This window comes from Gambusia affinis, linkage group LG17, assembly GCF_019740435.1.
Source record: "Gambusia affinis linkage group LG17, SWU_Gaff_1.0, whole genome shotgun sequence".
Classification (NCBI taxonomy): domain Eukaryota; kingdom Metazoa; phylum Chordata; class Actinopteri; order Cyprinodontiformes; family Poeciliidae; genus Gambusia; species Gambusia affinis.
In genome coordinates, this window is record NC_057884.1 from 20,650,317 (window position 1) to 20,674,358 (window position 24,042).

The following is a 24,042-nucleotide window of genomic DNA, read 5'->3' on the forward strand; positions in this document are numbered from 1 at the left end:
GTCACTTTAAATCCAGTCTCTCGTCTTTTATTGATGGGCTGGTGTTTTACGACAACTTAAACATGAAATCTGAAGTACATTTAATGCAACAGCTTCTGAAGAGTCAAAGTCCAGGTATCTTTATTATCCCACAGGGGCAATTTAGCTTAAGCTAGCAGTAACAGATGAAGGTAATCAACATGAATAATAGCACACCTTCTGCTCAAACAGGTGCCGTTATAAAGTGGATTGAAATACACTTTGAATAGTGGCTTAATGTGACTCTTCCCTGACAATGTCAAGTCTGTCCTTGATAAAAATGTCGTCAGCTTTCCCCCGACGACCTGGGAAGAAGCTCCAGAAGTTTCCTTGTGAACCGTCACGATACCCTAGAGGGGATTTGTTTCTGTCTAACAGGGTAGGGCCGCATGGCTGAATGCCAGCTGCTGATGATTAACGTCTTACCTGACAGTCTGGATAATCTACATTTCAAAGTCTGAGTTTATGTAAAAGTTATTGCTGAAGCTCTTTCAGATCTGAGCTGCTAACTAGCGTTGAAGAGATACTAATAGATGGGAGAGGCTGACCTTTGTTGACCTCTGGTCAGGACTGATTTTTCAAAGGTCAAGTCTGTTTTGCACTTCAGTTATGATGTAACATCTTCATCACGAAAAAACATTTACATACTCAACGGTTTCCAAAATAAACAATTTTAATGTCGAAAGCGTTACACTGCCTTTGATGTTGCCTAAATACTTGGGTGTGTCATTACCACTCTACCACATTTCAACACCTTCAACACAAACTGCAAATAACAGCTCTAAATAGGCGTAAACAGATTTCAAGCCTTGAACAAATGTTTTGAGGAACTTGAAAAGATTTGTGAAAAAGTGAAATTAATCTCAAAACTTTTTCCAGAAAAAACTTGAAAATTTCTCAGTGTGAAAAGTCGACAGTTTGTAAGAAAAAAAATCTGAAATTTTGAAATTACCCTCAGACATTTCCAAGACACAATTTGAAAATGTTTGACTTTTCAAAATAAAAGAAAATGTGAGAACTCAATCTGAAATTTTTAGATTAATCTCAGACATTTTTAGAGAAATCTTGAAAATTTCAGAGTTTGAAAAGTTGAAAATTTGTGACAAATTTTATATTAATCTCAGAAATTTTCTAGAAAAAAATTCAAGGACATTTGTTGGCTTGAAAAGTCAACATTTCTGAACTTTTGAATCTCAAAAATTTACAAAAGTCTTTTTTTCTTTTGAAACTCTGAAAATGTGAAATTTATCTCAAAATTTCTGTGTTTTTTTTTTTTTTAACCTAAGATATTCCAGCATTTCTTCTAGTAAATTTCTAAGATTAATCTAAAAATTTTAGTTTTTTGGCAGAAATGTATTCCTTTTCTCCTATTTGCAACCCTAGTCCTAATACAATGTCATATAAAAAAATGACCAAAATAATAATAAAAAACATAAATATTTGGATCAATCTTCTTAAATCATGAACCTTGATGTCCGGCTCTCTAAAGTATGGTGACACCTTCTGGCCAACTTCCATCCAAATCCTCTTTGCTGTTGGCCTACTTTTTTTTTTTTTTATTCAACTTCAGCCCTGCTGCAGAGTCGCAGCACCAGCCTTTTGGAAGACCATCCTCCCCAAAACTTTTCTGCTCCAGATGTGGCATTCACGCGCAAACGCCTGTAAATAAATCCGAACTAGGTGGTGGTGTCACTTTCTGAACCTGAACCGCCTGCAGAAACCGAAGCCCCCGAGGGACAACATGCCCATGTACGCGGCTCTGGCTGTGGGACTGGGACTCGGAGCCGTCCTCCTCACGCTTCCCTCAGGTGATTTCCACCTGGAGGAGTGGGGCTTTGCGAAGCGGCTCGTCCTGTGCGTGGCGGCCGGAGTGTCCGTCCTGGTTCTGGTCCAGCTGCACCGGCTGCTCTTCCGGCCCCTGGAGTTGCTCCGGACCCCGGAGGATGTGGGATACATCGCCGAGGACGGGCGCAGCAAGGCGCGGGCCGCGAACGACGCGCGCCGCCGGAGGAAAGTCGGGGAGCTGCCGCCGGTTTATCCGAACGGCTGGTACCGGGTTCTGGACTCCCACATGCTGGGCCGGGGAGAGGTCAGAAGCGCCTATATTCTAGGTATGGCGCAACTTTTAACGCTGAAATTTCACTTTATTTTGTTCTGGAAACAGAAAATATTCAAACTACTTCCAATTCTTCTTCTGATATTTTATTTTGTGAACGAGTGTTGAAGTGTGACGTAATTTTTACAGATCTGCGGAAACTGAGTGAACGGAAAGATTTTACTCAAGTAAAAGTAAAAGAAATTACTCGAGTAAGAGTAAAAAGAGTATTTGGTAAAAAGTTATCAAATTATCAATCATTTAATATTTACATAATCGAACAACCAAAATGTAAAGTTAAGTGGATTTTTTTATATTTTAAGAACCAAAACGACAAAAGTAGCAAAAGATTTTTTTTTTTCTAAATCAGTTTCTTTCAGTATAAAAGCTTTTGAAATTTTAACAGAAACTGCCGGTTTGTCTGGAGAATTTTTGGTTAAACCATGTTTTGTCTTTCATTCAGTGGGACGAAAATCCAGAAATTCTACTGAAGTAAGACTAGAAATACTTCATAATAAATTACTCAAAGTACAGTGAAAGTACATTTTTCAAAAATATTACTGAAATAAATGTAATCGATTAAATGTAACTAAGTTTAACTTTAAGTGATATTTGAGGAATAAAACTGGCTAAGCTAGGATTATGTAAAAACATTTATTTATTTTTTGTTTTTTGTCATGTTTTAAAGTTATTACCCCATTAAAAAATAGTTGGTGTTGCTGCGTTTCCATTCCAAAAGTGAGCAAAACTTTGTTGATATTCTGCTTATGTAGAAAATTTTAAGAAACAGTTAAAATTAAAACATAAAAAAGCTTAACAAAACATCCTCCCACTACTTCCTGTCTTCTTCTTAGTTTCTACCAGTAGTGACATCCTGTTGTCAATCATGTGACCGGTTTGATGCGATAAACAAGTTTTCATAGTGGTTTTGATGCAAAAAACCCCAAATCATCTTTGTTGCAAAACATGTTTATTTTATTTTCGTGACACAGTTCCCATGGCAACCACTCAGTTGTGCAAAATGCCTGGGTGGACCTAGCTCCGCCTCTGAGGTTGGAAGTTGCAGTTTCAAAGATTTATGTTGCTAGTTTCATTTAAAATAAATTATTTATCTTTAAGTTTTTTTAAACTAATTCCAAATCCAGTTTCTCAGGAAGTCAGATTATTACGTAACACCAGTAACTGACGTAGGATGATCTTTCTACTAGAAAGTGTATTCAGTATTTTCAGTTAAATTCAATTAAAATCCAAAAATACTTTATTCATCCTAATTAATTCAATATCTGCTCAGTACAGCTTTGTATTGAGAGATTCTCTCAGTTTTTTAATTAGTCTTGCTCCACATTTCTCTCAAGGCTGTTTTTATCCACCCACAGTTTTTCCTTCCACTCAATTTTCCTGAATAGAGGATTATTTTTGTAAATAGATTCTACTAATTTTGATTTTTCCTCGTTAAGACGCTTCACGTGTGACTTTCCACAAAGAAGAACAAAGTTGTTCTGGAGATATATGCATGCTTGTCCAGACAGCAGTCTTCTTCGTTGCGGTTGTAAACCTGTCAGCGCTCCAACATCAGCACTAAAGCCTCTATTAGTTTCACTTGTTGTCTTGGTGGCTCTGAAACCAAGAGTACTAGGGTTCTGCTGAACCGGTGGGAATTTACACCGGTTCAGCAGAACCTGCATTGCAGCACTCAGGGTTTCCTTTTGGACTCGTTGTGAAACTTTAAGCATTTAATGGTGAAACTGGGAACAAAATGCAACAAAACAGCCTGAAAGTGAAAAAATATATCAGTCCAAACTGACAGCGTTACACTTTTTTACTTTTGGTTTATTCCACATCAAAATTTTCCACAAGCCTGTTGTGTTTGCTTTTTATTTGCTTCCTTTGTTCTGTTTGAGCTGGAGTTACGATACCAGATTGCTGTCACTCACAGAGACGTTTGGGTTTTGTTTTGGGAACCCTGGAAACACTTTCTGCAGAAACGAAGTTCCTGATAAACCCTCTGACCTCGTCTTTGACTTGTGGTTACCTTTGAAATGAAGAGGTGTGGCTGGAAGGCAACGAGTTCATTAGATAATACGACAAACTTCCTCCTGGCTTAGCTGGCTGCTAATAAACCAGACGACAGAGTTTAGAACATTTTCAGTTTATGAGATATTAATGTCATTTTAAGGGGCAGAATAAAACATCACATCATCAAACATCAGGAAAATTATACTCCACTTGTTGATTATTGGTTTATTAGATTAAAATTAGTTCCAGGGGTGTTTAAAATGTGGCCCGGGGGCCATTATCCCTTACAAAAAAAATTTTTTTGTATTTTTTTTTTTTTTTATTTTTTTGTAAGGGACGTGGCACTTGGGCTGATTTTGTGTGGCCCCCCTGAAATTAAAAAATTTTACTTGTTAAAGCTGGTGGAGGCTTTTAATTTATAATTTTCTCACAGTGGAAGACGTTAAATACAACAAAAAGTGTTTATGTTTTTATAGCCACGCTTTAAATCATGTTTATTTAGAGAGTTTCACTGAAAAGGTGACCTAAATCAGCTTTCATTTAATTTATTAAACTTGGCTAAATTTAGGTAAACATTTCAAAAGAAAGGGACTCTGTACTTATTACCGAAAATAAATTTGTTTAATCCAGCAAAAAGACAGAACATGTACAAAATCTATGACGCCGTATTATAGCCATTGTAGATGTTAAAAAATAAATTAAATTTAAAAAGAGTAAATGTCTGCCAAATTTTGAGATAAATGCCTGAAATTTTCTAGAAAAACATAAAAATTTTGGAATTTCAAAAACTCAGACATTTTCATGTTTTTTCTAGTAAATATTGGAAATGTCAAAATTTCAGAATTCTTTTCTAACAAATTTTCTACCTTTGGAGTTCACAAATTTCCTTGTTTTTATAGAAAAATTCAGATTTTTTTGTGGAGATTTCTTCTTTTTCTCTACAAACCTCATCTACCTCATCCACTGTAAAAACAAGCTTATTAAGTTTCATCTTTCATTTTTCTTTTCAGCAACTTAACAAGTTTCTGTTTGGTTAATCTTAAAGTTTATTAGTGTGAGAAAACACATTTATTCAGTCGGTATTTAATGCAGGTGATGCATAATAACATTGAAACTCAAATGGCCGCTGGTAGAGGAACTGCTAGTTGATTGATGAGATCAGTTAACTTTATATTAAGTAATTAATCAGTAATTTGCCTCCTTGACTCATTTGATTTAAATGTTTTCTGTTGCGAAAAAATTTGTTGAAAAGTCATACGTTTGTGTTAAATATACTCTGGCACTTTTTCATTCTTATGAAGAAATTATTTACTTAAAATACTCTTTTTTTTTGACGAAAAGTTAGTTTTGTCTTATTTCATAAGATATTTGCAGCAAAAACTAAACTGAATTGGTTGGTAATATTTTCTGTTTTTGCAGTGTATGGCTGAGGTCCTTTGTTTCTGCTGGTTGAGACGTAGTTGCAGCTGTAATTGCAACATTTTTCTACAAAGACATTAATTCACATCACAGCGATTCTTATTTGTATCTGTATAATTATGATAAAGTTTTTTCTGCTTGGTGAGCAGAATGAAAATGTTTGCTTCTGATTTACTGAGGCTTCACATCCTGGCCTCGTCTCTCTGCAGTTTGCTGTCTGGTTGGGGGTGTTTGATCATTGAAAAACGGGGTTTCAAAGAGGATGTGAGGCTTTCATGTTTGTTGTTGCTTTGCGTAGATTGCATCACCAAAACAAGCCGAATATAAAAGTTTCTGAGCCTGGAACACAACAGGGAGAGCCGCTTTTACCACCAGATGTTCCTTTCACTCTCCATCTGTTTGATGGGATAATCATCAGAATATCAGTAAAAATGCAAAGAAATGTTTACAGATTTATTGCTGTGTTATCAGAAAGTTGAGTGGAAGGAAAACCTGGGGTAGATAAATTGATGCGCAAGCAACAGGAATGATTACAGCCATTAAGAATATTACTTTTTTTAAGAGTCTGATTTATTTATCTGTGAAAATCTTACAGATTTCTTCTCGTTTTCTTAGGCCCGAGCAGCGAAGCGCTGGCACAGGGCCGATTGAAATCGCAAGATTTCTCAATTTATTTATTTTTTTTAAACCATTGTGCACGGCCTTTTGGAGGCTTTATCATATTCAAACACTCACCAAACTTGACCCAAAATTGTCCCCCGAGGAAAATGTCCAGATTCTGGTGGAACCGCGCCTGGGCGTGGCCAAACTGCTCTACACCGCCCCCTAATGGAAAATAGGGGCAACCGTAGGATGTAGAGGTCTGAAACTCGGTACGTAGGTAGATCCCCCCCGAGTCAAGAAAAAAAGTTTCTTGGAGGTATCCCCTAAGATGCACAGGGAGGGGGCCATTTTGGGTCATAGGTCAAATTTTGGCCATTTTTCACTTTTACACTTTTACTTTAACAAACTCCTCCTAGAGATTTTGACCTATCGGCTTCATTCTTGGCATGACCCTTAAAGAAGTTATTGAAAAAATTAACTTTTCGTACATGTTCCCGGGGCATGGCAGAGCAGCGAACGAAATGCTATAACGTTCACATAGAAAGGTCAACTGGCACCAAACTTGGCAGGAGTGATGCTGGTTGGTTGATTGACGATACTATGTCATCATAGTCTGACTTAATCTAAGCCCTTCAGAACAGGAAGGATCCAGGCTTCAAACTCAGTCAGCACAGACTTGATGCATTGAAGGTCAAAAGTTATCAAAGAAATTTTGCTATGTCAAAACATGTGAGCGTGGCCAAGCCTCAAATCTGGCCATTCGCCATGAAACATCAAGATGGAATAACTTCCCCATATAAGCTTCCATCAAACTTCATTTGTATCATCACAGACCAGATCTCATCACATTCAAATGGTCAATTGGTGGCATCACTTTAGTCCTGCCCCCTTCCAACAGGAAGTCACCTGTTTTCCTACTATTTTCTTCCTCTTAATCTTTACTTCATGCAGATTTCAACCTGTGTTTAATCAAATAAAACATGATGATGAATCCTTTCAATGCTGGCTGCTGGCGGGAGCATGTGGACGTGGCTGAATGGCAATTCTAATCCCTCACAGTTTGCATATGTCTCTAAATCAGTATTTCTCAAACCTTTTCAGGCTGAGGACCAGTTAACCCTTTTAGCAAGGTGACAAAAACCACTTAATCCAAAATTGTGCCCACCATAACACATCTTAATATGTGATGCAACCTGAAATGAAACTCTTCACTCATGTATTTTTCTTTGTTCATCTTAATGAGAAGAGTGGGGCTGTTTGGTAAATGTGTGTGGCCACAACAAAGCACCAAAGAGCTCTCCTTGGACATTTTGAGATAATTACAAATTAAATGAAAATAACAATAGCTGTTTACCTGAAAGCAGAGCATCATTCATAACCAAGCAAAGAGCAGTTCTGACTAACTGGAACGATTCCTACCACTAAAGGTTGCAGTCCAGTCGCTATAACTTGGCTTCCTCTGATCACACAAGTAGTTCTGTAGTTGTTTTCTGTCCACTAGGGGGTGCCCTCGCACCAGAAATGGTCCAGGGACAACAGTTTGAGTAAGACTGCTGTAAATCATACATGCTTACTAGGATTGACCTTTGTTAGCCTCTAAAGAGCCCAATAGCTTGAATTTGCAGTTCAGTTTGACTGCGCTTGTGCGTCGTCAGGGAGCGCTGCCTAAGACGTCGGTGTGTCGCCTGGTGGACGGCTGTGGGAACTGCGTGAGAGCGTCGGCGATTTATAGAAAAAATTACGAAGATTTCTGATTTTTGACATTTCAAGTTTTGAACATTTTCAACATTTGAAACTTGTAAAAAAATTTCTGATTTTTAAAATTTTCTGAGTTGAAAATTTTCAAGATTTGAAAGTCAGAAATTTCCAAGTTTTTTTGTAGAAAATTTCTGAGATTACTCTCAAAACTTATGAGTTTTTTTTTATGGAAATTTACTATGTCTTTTGCTTTTATTTTTGTCTGTTTTTTAATATTTACTGTGGCCATAATATGCCATCGTAGATTTTGAACGTTTACTGTGTTCTTAGAAAAGCATGCAGGTTTTGTTGTTTTTTTTGTTTGTTTGTTTGTTTTTTTGCTTGGTTGAACAAATTTATTTGCAGTAATTAGAACACAATTTGGGTGACTTTCTTTCAAAACGTTTCCTAAATGTAGCAAAGGTTAATGAATTAAATCAAAGCTGATTTGGTGCATTAAAGTTGCCATTTTAGTAAAAAAATCTGTAAATAAACATGATTTTACCTTTTGTTGACGCTTGGGTAAAAAAACACTTTGTAAGAAAATTTCAAATTAAAAGCCTCTGTCTGCATCAACGGGTCAAATTTGGATCATTTTTGAATTGCAGTTTGGGGCCGCACAAAATCAGTTCAACGGCCACAAATGGCCCCCAGACCGCAATTTGGACACCCTGAAATATAACTTTTCTTAAATACTGATGTAGGAAAACCTACATTTTTACCAGTTGTGTTAATGCAGCAGATTTACTCATAAAAACAGTGTTTGGCTCTTTTCCCTGCAGCCTCTGTGGCTTCAGTTTCCCATATTTTGCTGACACCGGCTGGGAATCGTTTCTGTCTCCCTCTCATCTGCTTCCTGCAGTCGTCTTGTATCAGATTCTGCCTACAGAGCACATTTTGCTTGATGCTGTCATAACAGATTGAGACGGGAATCGAGTTCTGCAGTACGACAGGCTCTGGCGGCGTCGCAGTGCTGTGTCACGGCGCGTTGGGATTATTCTTGTTATCCGTCCACGATATCCTGCCAGGCCGATGAAAGAGCCGGCTCAGATCGCTCAGAGGAAGAAAGAAGGAAAATTATTGTTTGTTTTTTATTTTTATTTTTATTTTGGATATTTAAAATGTCTCCCAGTTCCAGTGTTAAATGTTCATTATAATTTAAAGTTTATTAGTCTTTGAGAATGTATTATTGGCATTTTATTACTTGAAAAAGGCTCTCAAAACAACAATATTATCGTTTATCGTGATAATTTATGATAATTTATGATAATTTATCATCCAGCAAAATGTATTATTGTGGCAGGCCTGTTTTTAGCACATCTATTCAGTAAGTTATCATTCACAACGGGGCCAAAACGGGCCTGTCACAATAACAAATTCTGCTGGACGATAAATTGTCTCAGCAGTTATCGGAATAAACGATAATATTGTCGTTTTGAGACACTGGAACTGGAAGATATTTTAAATATCCAAAATAAAGAAACAAAACAACAAATGAAATGAATTATGAAGTTTATGAAACCAAAAGGCTGAAGACTTTATAATGCAGTTTCTGGTAGACAAAAACGATAAACTAAACAAATGGAGATTTTTAAAGTCATTTTAATTTAACATGCGATTAATTTAACAGGCCAATTCATCCTTATCTTCAGCTCAGCCTACAGGTTTGATTACTGTCACAGTTGAAGAAAAAGCAATTAAAAAGTGGATTAATCTTAAGATGTTGTCACAGACTGTTGAGAAATGGCCTGAAATTGGATGTTTTCTGCGTTTGAAGAACTGCAGGTATGAAAAGCGCATTTAACAAACTTTACTGGTTGATAAATTGTCCCAGAAATTATTGCGATTAACAATAGTCTTGTCATTTCGAGACAATTTGCAAGTAATATAATGAAAATGGCATCACAGGGAACGTTCACTCCCTCAAAGACTAATAAGTTTTGGTTTTGTACACAACAATCAACACTGCATGCTGACAAAATGGAGGCCGGCGTTTCACACAGCTACAAGATGGAGGCCGGCAGACAGCAGATTTTTTTAATTTTTTAAATCAATTTTGGGACATTTTATTTTGAGAATCTGGACTTTTATACAAAACAATATTTTGGCACACTCCTACTGTGGAGTGATGATCAATAATGTAAAACTCGGATTTGTGAATGACATCACAACCAAATTTAGGACATTGCTAACACGTTGCTAGTTGGAAAACCAGTGGGATTAGCCATCTGTTTTCGGTGCTAATTGCTGCTGGCAGGTAGTTTTGTTGAGGTTTTATTGTGTCAATTCCTGGTTTAAAGAGATAAACCATTATAGCTGAGGACAAATAGTTCCTACATGCAACTGTATTTTATTTGTGGCAGCCATATTGGATATTTATGCAAATTAATTATTTGCATAAGGTCCTTGGCTAGCCTTGTTTGTCGCAGTTCTTGAAGGTTCTCAGAAATCAACCTTTATCTTAATGATGTTCACTTCCATCATGAAGTGTCAGATTATATTATGCCATAATGGCATGCCATAAAATAATAGTCATTGACTAAATTGTTTCAGTTACATTTAAGATTATATATTTTTTAAATTATGTAAGATTGCTTACATTAATTATGCAATACAAGTTGGTTTGTTTACTGTTATAGAAGTGTATTCAGTACCTGATCTCATTGGCTTTATTTAAATATGATGCTATTTTGAGCAGCAAAAGGATATTACATAAGATCCAAAAATAATATTCTGAGTGGCTTGGATATTTATCAAACATGTGTCAAGTGTGCAGCTCTATCGACCGCCCCTGTTGACATTTCTGCCTGTTAAATGTCAAACTACACCCTGGTGAATATTGCTCTGGTCCTTTCCATCCTCATTAGCTCAGTAAGTATTAGCGCTACCCGTTCAGCTCACACCACAACAACCCAGATCAATATGTACAATTGGATAAAACTGGTGCTAAGCACGCTGTAGTATCAACAAGAGTAAATAAAAAGATTTTTAAAAATACAACATATTTGACTCCTTTAGTGGCTAGGGTTGCTACAGCACTGATGCTAACATTACATTACTTAATTTGGACACATCTGCTGTGTCACGTTGTTACGGCAAACTTGTTGAACCAGCTAGCTATGTTGTAGTACAGAGGCTAATATGTTGTACAAGCTAGAAAGGCTAAAGTTAACTTGCTGTACCGGCTAGAAGTACTAAGGCTAACTTCCTGTGCCAGCAAGCTATTTCAATGCTGAGGCTAATCTGCTGGACGAGCTAGAAGTGCTATAGCTAACTTGCTGGACCAGCAGTACTAAGGCGAACTAGTTGTTCCAGCTGCGCTAATGCTAACTTGCTGTACCGGCTAGCTGTGTTTCAGTGCTACAGTTAGCCTTCTTTAGCATGTTACAGTACCAAGTAGGTTCTGTTGAAGGTTCTGGTACCACCTACTAATGGAAAATCGTTTTATGGCCTGTTTTTTTTTTATTTATTTTTTTATGTTTTGTCGTTCAGGTCAGCAGCTGGTGGTGTTTCGGGGCCACGATGGGAAAGCCCATGTGCTGGACGCGTATTGCCCCCACCTGGGCGCCAACCTGGCTGTGGGGGGCCGCGTGTTGGGAAACTGCATCGAATGCCCGTTCCATGGCTGGCAGTATCGGGGAAGCGACGGGAAATGTGAGAAGATTCCCTACTCAGATAAAGGTACAAAAACAGCACAGACAGCTTCCTGTCTTTGGTTTCAGTGGTTCAATCGCTAAATATGCTGGAAAATCTTAGTTTTTATGACTTTATTCTGTTTTCTATTTTCACAATGGTCTCTCCTTCCTTCCTTTCTATTCTTCCTTCCTTGTGTCCTCAATTTCTGTTCTTAAATCTGGAATAATAACATGTTCTTCCTGAGCTCCTTCAGCATTGCATCATAAAGTCAGTATATTTATTGTAATTTTGTACCTTGTGTATACATTTGTTTTTCTCTCTCAGTACCTGAGTTCGCCCAGGTGCGCCGCTGGCCCAGCTGTGAGGTGAACCAGCAGGTTCTGGTCTGGTTCCACTGTGACGGGTTGGAACCGCAGTGGAGCGTCCCAGAGCAGCCGGAGGTTGCTAACGGCCAGTGGGTCTACAGAGGCAGAACCGAGCATTTCATCAACTGCCACATTCAGGCAGGTGGAAAAAAATTCAAACTAAATATTCACCTTTATCTGGAAGCAGCTGAAGTATTAAAGCTTAAAATTTGTATAACAAGACATGTTTCCCATGTTACAAGTAAAATAATCTGCCAAGGGAACTAGAACTGGGTTGCTAGGTAACGTGCAGGGCATTCCTGGGGTTGCTAGGTAACGGCATATTTGCATATTAGTAAATCTGTTGCTTCACTGTTTGCTTTTTTCTTCCTCTAAATTTTCCTTTACTGTATTCAGATTTAGGGCTTCACAATACTTCATAATATAGCTTACTTGTCATAATTAACCAATATTTTTGCGCCTTTTTTAATCTATTATTATTTCTTGATTATGGATGGTAAAGTTTTTGGCAAGTTTGTTTTGTGTTTGAAATATTAAAGCCTGTGATACTTTTGATAGCCTTTGTCTTTGTCATTTTCTACTGAAGTAGAAATAAAAATTGCACCAAAGAAGATGCAGTTTGCTGATGCATTTACAGACTTATGAGAGAGTGGGATTTTTCAGTTTTTGATGTCTTTTTTATTATTTAATTTGCTGACTTTTGATTTTAAGTGAACATTTATAGGGCAGTTCATTAAAAAACAGAGAAACATGTGGCTGTTGATGCTGAAATGAATTGTTTCTTCAGGAGATTCCAGAAAATGGAGCGGACATCGCTCACCTGGGTCACCTGCACACTCCTGGCCTCCCCAGCGGAGTGGATCTGCGCTACATCAACAGCAAAACCTGGGAGTTTGTGCGACACGACTGGAAGGTAATCAAACATTTCTTCTCTCTTGCTTGAAATGTTAAAAGTGTTAAGAGCTTCTTCTTGGCTTCATTCAGTCACTATTATCTCTGTGCACTTTGCTCCTGTTTAGTCAACCAAAGATGTCCTCTGGAGCTTTTTCTGTTTCATGGAAACACTTTTATCGGCCTTATCAGGGAGAATTTGCATCTTTATATAACAAATCATTCTTGATAAGCCAGAGGAATCCAGATATTGTCTTTATCTGACCTTTGTAATCCTTATTTCACTATAATAGTGAATCACTTTTGTCTGTTTTGCTTTTCGGTTCCGGTCGAAGGTTGAATGGGATCCAGAGCCTGAACCCAACGGTCACTGCTCTCAGATGAGGGTCAATCATTCACTCACCTTGTTTGGATGCCGTTTGCCTCTGCTGGATCTGCGCGTTGTGGCCAGACAGGTACAGTAAATACAGTACACACAGCTGAAACCACATATTTACATTTTAAAATGATTAAATTAAAATAATAAATGAGTATTACTTTCTTCAAATTAGAAAAAGATATAAATATGAAAATAGTATGTAAGGACTTTATAGAACATTTATATTATGTTAAAGCTAAAATGGTGCTCAAGGATTATAATTTGAATTGAAGTTAGCGATTTAGCATTAGCTTCTGCTACACACAGTGTTGGTATAGCACTTAAGGGTTAGCACAGCTAACTACATAGTTAGCTAATTTATATTATATATACTGTACATTTTTTGATAACTACATTCATAAATTACAGGCCTAATAACAGTAATCAATGGCTTTAAGCTCTAAACCCAGCAGTTTATGTTCTTATTCCCGGTTCAGTGCCGTTCGTAACTGTTCCAGGTGGGCCCTGGCGTGGTGTTTCTGCGGTTCGACCACAGCTTCCTGGGCCGCGGCCTGATGATGCACTGTGTGACGCCTGTGGAGCCTCTGCTGCAGTGCGTAACTCACACCATGTTCTACCAGCGAAACATCCCAGCTGTGGTGCCCAAATTCATCCTCAAAGGAGAATCCATTCAGGTGCAGCATTATGAATTTAGATTTATTCAGGTCTTTTAATTCATATTTTTTAACTCTTAAACACAAATAGTGAAATTGTTCTTCATTAGGTGTGAAATTGAGATTTGTTCTAATTTGAAAAGATTATTGGCTGTATTTTACGGTGGCCGACAGGTGCAAATGCGCAGCAAAAGAGAAAACATGCAAACAAAAAAAAGACACGTGCACAAACTAAATGCGGCAAACAAAAAAGAAGACACCCCCGAATGAAATGCAGCAAACAAAGAGAAATGCATTTCATTCGGGGGTGTTTTCTTTTTTGTTTGCTGCATGTTATTTGCTTTTTGTTTGCCGCATTTAATTTGTGCGTGTGTCTTTTTTTTGTTTGCATGTTTTCTCTTTTGCTGCGCATTTGCACCTGTCGGCCATCGTAGCATTTTTCACCTTTTGTTTTGTTTCTATTTTATTCTTATTTTTAAAATTATTTTTATTTTTCACCTTTTGTTTTGTTTCTATTTTATTCATATTTTTAAAATTATTTTATTTTTCACCTTTTGTTTTGTTTCTATTTTATTCATATTTTTAAAATTTTTATTTTTTACCTTTTGTTTTGTTTCTATTTTATTCATATTTTTAAAATTATTTTATTTTTCACATGCCAAAATTGCTCATTATCAGTTGCAAGTTTGTAACAAAAGGATTTATTCTAATTTTCCTTTATCAGCCACTGCATTGATGGTTTAGTCCTGCTAGTCTTTGTAATATTTTTAAAATTAATTTTAATAATAAAGAAGCTTCATATTAGTGGTGAGATTTATTTAGTAGATTTATCATTCAGTCTTTCTTTATGTCCTTCTGAATCACATGTTACGTTATATCACTCATTTATATAAATACTTATTTTATTTAGAGGAATATTTTTACTTCTACCTTTGGTTAAGTCCTTCAATACTTTTTTCATTTTATTTTTACGGATTTTATTATGTAATATATTGTTTTTTTAAATCTTCAAATATTTAAGTTTTGAAATTATTTACCATATGAACATTTAATCAATTTGAAAGGATAATTTTTAACCTTTAGTTTTATTTTATTAAAGCTTATTTACATATTGTGAGTGTTAAGTTCATGTTAGAAGTAAAATAAATTATTATTAATTTAATTTATTAAGCAAATTAAATGAAAACTGAAAATCCCTTTTTAAATATTTTATCTTTAAAGGTTGGATCTGTTCTTTAATAGCAGTATGTTGTGTATTTCCTTCGAAATGATTTTAATCTGAAGCGATCTCTGGGTGCATGTATCACCCACTCCTCCTCGCGCCGTACAGTCACTGGAAAAGTGTAAATACTGTCTCATTAAAGCTGATAATTAGCTGGGCGGTGAAGAAACACTGTCAGCTGTTTCAACCAGACAGAAAAACGTGTAAATTACCATACAAATAAAATAAAATCTTGGTTTAGAAGCTGCATATTATAGTTACAATCAAATAGTTTGATCAAACTTCCAGAAATCTTTTTTTTCTCCAATGCGGCGCTGAATAGAAACAGTTGACAGCTGTTGGGAAGTAAAATGCCAGATCTCAGCAGCAGCTAAACTCACTGTGGAGTGACATTTAACAGCAGACGCCCTGCTGAGTCACGATAATTTACTGAGACTCGACAGCATAACAAACATAATAATGAGAATAAACTCCTGGTCACAGTTCAGTCACCAGATCCAGATGTTTGTTTGTTTGTTTGCGTCCGCAGTTTGAACGCGACGTGATGATCTGGAACAACAAGATGTACATTTCCAAGCCCCTGCTGGTGAAGGAGGACGCTGCGGTTCGGAGGCACCGCCGCTGGTTCAGCCAGTTCTACAGCCAGAACAGCCCGCGGCTGGAGTACCGGCGGGACGCTTTGGACTTCTGACCCGCCTCTGGAGGTCGCCTCGGTCTGGCTCCAAGAAACCTCTCAGAGAAGAAATTATTTTTATCTGTTTCAGGTTGAAATAATTAACCTATGCACTTTTTTTTATGCTTTCCTAAAGTCCAAGCGGAAAAAATATCCATCCAAGACCATGAAGAGAAATAAATTCCCTTCAGCCCTTTAATGTGAAGTTTTACTAACAATAAGCACATAAAAAAATGTCTAAAAGTCTGAATTTGTTGTATAAGTTTATTATGAGATGGTTTGAACTTGAAGGAATGTTCTGTTCACATGTAAATGTTTCACAAAAATTTACACTTCACATATTTTTATCATTTCTTTTGGGTCTTTACTGCTTCTAATAACAACCCAAATGCTTAAAAACTACATCCAGCTGTTTTTGTTTTTGTTTTTTGCAATAAGTTGATGTTTTTTGGTGTTTGGAAAATGGGCTGTTTCAAAAACTTCTGGAATGTTGAGTCACATTCCACTGGCACCGAGCCGTTACCTAGCAACCAAAGACAACATTTGGTCTGCTGGTTTTACTGATGAATGTATGCTGTATTATGTCAAACTATTAAAACACTTTGAAAACCCTGGTCCCCTCCTTGCCTGTGGGGGGCGCTGCACCAGGAGCCACTGAAGAAGATGCTTCCTTCTTCACGAAATGTAAAAAAAATGGACTAGCATCAAATTTTAGAGGTTGTAGAGGATTTCTATTTTGTCTTTGGTAAAAAAAATCACAAGCTAATTCTCACGCCAACACTTGACTCACAAATCTGTTTTGGTTGTATTTACCCAGAATGCCCTGCACCGAAGTCCATTTCCTGTTTTTGGAGCAGCCTCCAGTCCACTTGATGTTCACATATGCATTCAAACCGCACCAGAGTTCACTTCAACAGAACCAAGGCTGAGGTTTGTAGGCGGATCAGAGTTCACTCTTTTGGTCCAAATCAGAGTTCAGTTGTGTATTCACACCTCCACAAATGTACCGGACTTTCTTGGCAAACGAACTAGACTTGGATAAAAGTGGACTAAACAGGACTGGTATGAATGATGCACCATACAGGTGTTTTCCTACCTGGTAGATTCTTCTGTTGGAAATCATGACAGGTAAGCAAAAGTGAAGTGGCATCAGATTTTAGCAGTAGTAGGGTTTCTCTTTTGTCTGGTAAAAAACTACTGGAAAATTTTCCCTCCAGTTATAGACTCGCGACTCGTTTGTTTTGGTTGTATTTACCCAGAATGCCCTGTGCTGTAGTTCACTTCTTGTTTTTAGATTGGTCTCCAGTCTGTTTGGTGTTGAGTTTGATTACTCATTCACAGCTCCCCAAACAAGTAGAACTTTCTAGTCAACCAGACTGGAGTTCAATTAAACCGGATTACGACAAAGACTCTGTTTGATTGGGAACCAAAATTGCAACATTTTCTACATTTTTAACTGCGGCAGTTCGCTTTCACTCTGCGCTAACGAATTAAACCCTTTGAAAAACATGCTCCCCTCCTCACCTGTGGGGGCGCTGCACCAAGAACAACTGAAGTAAACTACAGAAAAACCTCTGAAGAACACCAGCACCACTTTCTTCCCCAGGAAAAGTAAAAAATAAAATAAAAATGCCGTAGCCTCATTTTAGTGGTTGTAGGATTTCTTATGTCTAAAATCTTTTGATGTTAAACTTTAAGGTGTGATGGAAACAACATTAGCTTTAGCCAAACAGCTAATGTTATCATCTCGGTTGCTCCTGAATATTAATTTTTGTAGCTGACAGATGATCCACAGCTGTAATGTTTATTTAAATACGCAGATTAAAGCTGTCTCTCATGCCTTCGTGTGCTTGCTCATGCATTTCTTAGCTAGAAGCTTCCAGTTGAATATGTTAGCGGGTTAAATCGAGCAGAATCGGTGGGTAAAGGCCTTTAGTCTGCCGCATTTCGCCATGTTGTAAAAACGCCTTTTCTGTTTTGGTTTGTGGGAGGACTGTTTGTGCTGAAGCGTCACATTAATAATTAAGTCAACTTAGCTATTTAAAGGGGGAAAACACAGTTTTGAAAGCTTGTTAGGCCTGTTTTGGGTATGAAAAATTACCCGCCAGGTACAGAAAACACTCTTTGTATTAGTGGATGTTTAGTTGAATCTGCTGCCGTGTGACGAGCTTCACAAAGCAGACACAAACAACAACAGATGGGGCAATCATCAGACATCTGCTCCACAAGAGTTGGGTTTGGCTGCAGCGGAAGTGTCAGGAGTCGGTGATGGTCCCATCTGCAGCAAACCGTGCGCATGATTTCAGCTCAAACAACACGCCGCACCACTCTCCCGTCTGCCCGACCGAACCAGCCGAACCTCATTCTGCAGAATGGACAAGCACAAGGAGGGATCCCACCGGAACCACTGTAAGTTCAGGACTGTGGAAAACCGGGAGCCATCTTTTAATAAGCATGAATACAGCTAAAACTAACATAACTGATTAAAATATATATATTATTATTACGATTAAAAGGATTTTAAAAAATCGGCGCATTTGCATTTTGATGATTTTTCATTTAACCACTGACGCCTTTAATATAAAGTATTGCAAAACGGCAAACAAATTTCTTTTTTAGATAAGAAAATACAAATTTTAGGCAAAGTATTTGCTAAAGCTAAAAAAAATACTTCTAACTGTTCAAAGTGTCACTATGATGGTATGGTATGAAACTTATTCTGTGAAAAAGTCAAGCTGACATCTCCCAGTGCTCCCAGTGATAACTAGAAACACCCAATCAGAGCCATGAGGCGGGTTTTAACACTTACTCTCTGCTAGGGGAGCAAGTGTGCTAGCATAGCATGTTGTGAATGCTAAGGCTAGCTAGCATGGCTAGCTAAAATTAGAAACGTTGCTATACCAACGCTTATAATATAGTTCTTTAGCATTAGAACCTAATGCTAAAGAACTACCCCAAAACAGTATTATTAGAAGCTGATGCTAAAGTGCTATACCAATGCAGTATTATTAGAAGCTAATGCTAAAGTGCTATACCAATGCGGTATTAACGGAAGCTAATGCTAAAGTGCGAAATTCAACCGTGCTGTTAATATATAACCAAAACTTTAACATGGATGTTGAACTTTATTCTGCTGAAAGTTTACAAAACTGTCAAGTCAAAATTAACCTAGTAGAAGCTAAATGCGCTAGTGATAACCGTTTTCAAAGCTAGCAAAAACACTAAAGCTCTAAGCAAGAAATTAGCTGCACCGTTGGCTCATAAACAGGTAAACAGAAGTGCATCCACCAGAGTATGTTATGTAATTTTTCCTTTTTACAATTGAGTTAAAACTTTAAAGCTTTATTCTCATCTGACCTTGGTTGGGGTTTTCAGAATCTTTATTACACAGTTAGCTTGCAGGCGTTCTCCACTGTGACACAAAAGTTTGATTAGTAAAGCCTGCAGCCTCCTTCGGGGTTTTTATTTTTAGCTTTTTAAAAGAAAAAATTAGAATCTGAAAAGATTTTCCATGTTCAGCTGCAGCATTGAGACAAAACGAACCTGAAGGGAAGAATAGTCGAGTTCCTCATGCATGATTCATGCAAGAACTTCGTTCTAACATGAAAAACACATTGGAAAGGCAGGCATCCATCTGAAAATGTCTCCTTAAATCAATTAATTTCAAGGTCTTGTCGTCGTTTTTGTCACAGCTCTTGCAGAAAGAGGTTCATGTCAAGAGCGCCCAACAATTCCAGTCCAAAAGGAGCCTCTTTGCTCAGCCTCACCCCTGTATAATCAGTTGTTTTCTTCACACCATTCCACTTTAGCATGCTAGCTTTCATTTGCTGCACAGACCAGGAGGAGAAGCCGAGGACAGGCAGTTTGCAGAGAAGCAAGCTGCTGTCATGTTGAGCGCTAAAGCATGTAGGCGTTGAAGCGCAACACGTTCTGACTGTTCTGTCCTTCACTTCACTCGCACTTTGAATGCTTCCAACGACGTCGATTCATCTTTCATTCACTCAGGCCTTCATCTTCACCAACAAAGGGTTTTTAGAGAGAGGAGGGATAATGACTGAAAAGATTTGATGTCATTAAAATGTTAAAACCTTTTTAAAAAATGAGTGAAATTATTTTACTTTTGTATCATTTAACCTTCCACCTATTGGAAAATTGGTTAATATTTCAGAAATCTATGATGATTTAGACATTAATCCCTAATTAGTGTGTATTTTTTAAAATATGTTATTCAACCTGATTTGTACTCTTTGCTTTGTTCTATACAACTGCATGTTAGGGCCGTTGATAATAGAAGAAAATTAGTAAATTATAGAAAAAAATGAGAAACTTTAGAAAAAACATGGAAATTTCTGAGTTTGAAAAGTCAAAAATCTTCTAGAAAAACAATCATAAATTTTGAGATTAATTCTGATAAATTTTCAATAAAAACATTGGTCATTTCTGACATGAAAATTTTCAATGTTTGAAACTTTTGAAAAGTTTGAAATTTTTGACTTTTGAAACTGAATTTCTGAGATTAATCTCAAAATAGAATTTTTATGGTGGAAATTTACTTCTCTTTTTTTTCCTGCATTATGCTGTTGTAGCTTTACGTTGAGTGAAGTCTTTTCTTTGTTTTTACTAAAACAAACTTTTCATTCATGCATATAACTATTGTTCAGGTTGGTTGCATTTGTTTAAGTTCATATTTACCACTTTGCGTAAGTAAAATAAGCCGCTGAGAAAACCGCAATCAATTTCTTGCTGACATCGCAACTTGGTGTGCAATACCAGAAATGACCAGCAGGGGGACACAGGAGGATTTCAGTAGAAAAGTGAACGTTCAAACCATTAATTATTGTCATAGGAATGTTCATTATGTGTGTATCAAACGACATTGTTACAATACAATACAAGCCTAAATTTTATCTATTAATATTGTATTAGATTACCCGACAATTATACTGAGTAGCACGACTTTAACATATTTTTACTCAAGTGAAAGTAAAAAGGTATTTTTGTAAAAATGTGACTCAGGCAATGAGTAACTGATCAAAGCATCAATCATTTAATATTTAAAAATGAAAAGCATAAAGTCAAAAAATATAAAATTAAGTGGATAGTTTGGTATTTTAGGAACCAAAATGAGAATAATTCACATCAAAATTTAATTTGAAAATCAGGCAAAATAAAATTTGGAACATAAAACTTGTGAAACTTTAACAAAAACTGCAGGTCTGTGTCCATTTTCGGTGAAATTTTGGTTAAAACAAACTTATTCTTCATTTGGGGTATACAAAAGTTTTGCTCAATTAAAAGTAGAGATACTTTATTATGAAATTACTCAATGAAAAAAGTTACTCAAGTAAATGTAACTGCACAACTCCAGCAGTTTTTAATAAATTATTCCACTGCAGATTTAGCAGTAATGAATAATAAAGCATCAGCCAAACTTTCATTTAGGGCCCAAACGGGACCAAACGGTGCGTTTTGGACGTCCCCGCTCTGATACATCCTCCATCTTCTCATATTGTTCTCCAGAACTTATTAGAAAGAACTGCTGATATGGGAATTGCTGCTTTAGAGCAACATTCACGCGCACACATAACAGGAGTTCCTCCCTTTGCTCTGCAGAGGACTGTGTGTGTGGGCGGAGTGTGTATCACTCAAAGCGTCTTCCTACACTGTCTGTGTGTGTGTGTGTGTGTGTGTGTGTGTGTGTGTGTGTGAACTTGTTTTTTGTCTCACTGTGTTTATGATTTATCTGTTTCAGGCCGGATTCTGGTCCAGTTTTATCGATGTGTGAGGAGGAGGAAGAAGAGGAGGATGAAGACAACGAGCCGCCTTCAGCCCACAGGGACCGACCCGCCTGTGACAGTCAGGCTGCCAGAACGACATTTTACACTAAAACTTATTTATTTTCTCTGGTATTTCTAGGAATTTGGTGATGATGGGGACATTTCTTCTCCTGTCTCAGTTGTTTTTAAAATATTTTTCTGCTTTTGTTTTGTAGATATATTAAAATATTAGTACAATTCCACCAAACAAATCAGACATTTTCTAGAAAAGACTCCAGTTTTTTGACCATCAAAACAGGCAAATTTTCATTTTTTTTAGAACATTAATCTGAAATTTTCTATTTTTTTATTACATTTCTAACCGTTGAAACTCTGAAATTTCTATGTTTTTATTTTTGGAGGTTTCTGACATTAGGCTAAAAATCTCTATCTTGAGTTTTTTGTAGCACAATTTTGAACTTTCAAGCTTAGAAATGTCCTTGGTTTGTTCTAAAAAAGTTCTGAGTTTAATCTACAAATTTATGAAGTTTTGTAGCAAATTTTAAAGTTTTGAAACTCAGAAATTTCTGGGTTTTTTCTAGAAAATTTCTGAGATTCATTTTTTTATTTTTTGAAATATTTTTGACATTTTCTGCTCAGAAATTTTCTGTTTTTCTAGAGTTTTGGGGGGTTATCAAACCAAAAAATTACCTGTATTTTTAAAGAAATTTTTGTGATCTCAAAATTTTTTATTTTTTTTCTTGACATCTTTTAATTTTTCAAACTCAAATATTTTCTTGTTTTTTCTAGGTCATAATCTCAAAATGTTCAAGTTCTTTGAGGAATTAAAAAAATTATATCTTGAATCTTTTCAAGCTCAGAAACGTCCTTTGTTTCTTCTAAAAAATTTCTGAGATTAATCTAATTTCAAGTTTTTTTTAAAATCTTCAACTTTTCAAACTCAGAATTTTCAATGTTTTTCTATAAACTTTCTTAGATTAAGCTCAAAATTTCAGATTTTTTTCTAGCACATTTTTTATTTTTCAAACTCAAAAATGTCAAAGTTTTTTCTAGATAATTTCTGAGATTAAACTATGAATCTCAGATTTTTTTTGTGGCAGAATTTTGCTCCCCATTTTCGTCCATAATGCCCTTAATACGCTGTCATATGACAGAGGCCTTTCTGCTCCTCTGAGTCATGTTTTAAATGTTTTTCTGCTCCAGGGCGTTTGTTTATTCGCCTTAATGAGGAAAACCTTCTTTAAAGATAAATCCTTCCAGACGAGCCCAGAGGGAAAAGCAGGACTCATTCTCGCTGATTCTTCTAGGATTTATTCAGATGTTCCTAAAAACAACAGAAAACCTTTTTCTCCTTTGAAAATATAGTTTCTTTCTTTGTCCTGGATCTAATATTAACTACTTTTGCTTTGTTTTATTTTTACTGTCCAGTAACGACAAAGATGACCATATTTGGTGGTACTTATGCTTTCTGTCTAGTTTTAGCTCTTTAATGGAAAAACATTTTTATCATCAGACTTAGATGCTGTTATTTATGTCAAATATTCCTCAAGTAAATAAAAGTGTAGTTTTCAAATGAGTACATTTGCTACTATTACATATTGATTTTATTTTTAATCCATGTTTCTGAGCTCTTATTGCTGCAGCTTGTAAAATAAAACTAACTCTACATGCTGAACACACTCGACACGGTGGTGGCACCATCATGCTGTGGGGATGTTTTTCTTCTGCAAGGATGAGGAAGTTGGTCAGAGTTGAAGATGGAGGCTTCAAAAACAATAGTACTGAGGAGAATAACCCTCAACATACCACTATAGAACACTTTCATATGTTGGGAATGGTCCAGTCAAAGTCCAGACCTTAATACAACTGGCATAACTTTCAAATTTATCTTCGCTGAGGCTCTCCTTGCAATTTTCTTTTGCTTGAGCTTTTTCTTTTGGAAGAAAGACAAAATACTTCAGCCTCTAGATGAGACAGTTTGCAGTGGAAGGTGATGTTGAAGAAAAATGCACAACGCACTTTTAAGATTTTAATTTGTAAAATGTCAAACCAATTATTTTGCAATTGCTCCCATCAATGAAATAAGAAACTAAGTTAAATTAAAATCACATGTTTTTGCAGAAGAGCAACACATTCAAATGATGTAAACAAACTGCGATGAACCTGTGAGCTGCATATTGTCCAGAGAAAGACATCATCCTCCGACTGCTTCCTGTCGTCTTCTTCGTTGTTTTCGCCAGTAGTAACATCCGGGTGTTGATCACGTGACTCGTGGGATGCGGAAAATAAATGTTTCCACTACAGTTTTATGAAATTCATCAAGCTACGGCTGGTGTTCTGACTATCTGTCAGAACGCCCTACACTGTGGCGATGCGCATGCGCACACCGATGTCGCAGGTTGCTTACGGGGTTTTTGGTTCGTTTGTTTTCTATCGTCATCTCATCCCAGCGCAGAATCTTATTGGGGTTTTTTTTCTTGAAATTTCCCATTATTTCGTAATTTCAGTTTGCACAAACAAAATAATAAATGCTAGTAAAATACAACGGAGCTTGCAGT

General features: G+C 36.7%; 1 protein-coding gene across 2 annotated transcripts; it reads left to right on the forward strand.

The window, feature by feature from the left end:
• Positions 1 to 1,574: 1,574 nt before the first annotated feature.
• zgc:92275 (cholesterol 7-desaturase nvd) lies at positions 1,575 to 23,973 on the forward strand. 2 transcript variants are annotated; one of them, XM_044095690.1, is made up of 8 exons: positions 1,575 to 2,129; positions 11,381 to 11,569; positions 11,849 to 12,027; positions 12,677 to 12,802; positions 13,116 to 13,235; positions 13,657 to 13,833; positions 15,564 to 18,116; positions 21,460 to 23,973. In XM_044095690.1, exons 1-7 carry the CDS (start codon positions 1,760 to 1,762, stop codon positions 15,723 to 15,725), a joined length of 1,323 nt encoding a protein of 440 aa, XP_043951625.1. In that variant the 5' UTR covers positions 1,575 to 1,759; the 3' UTR covers positions 15,726 to 18,116; positions 21,460 to 23,973. The 2 variants fall into 2 exon arrangements, with proteins under 2 accessions (XP_043951625.1, XP_043951626.1); XM_044095691.1 differs by having other exon boundaries at positions 15,564 to 16,835; positions 21,460 to 23,958.
• The last annotated feature ends 69 nt before the right edge of the window (positions 23,974 to 24,042 follow it).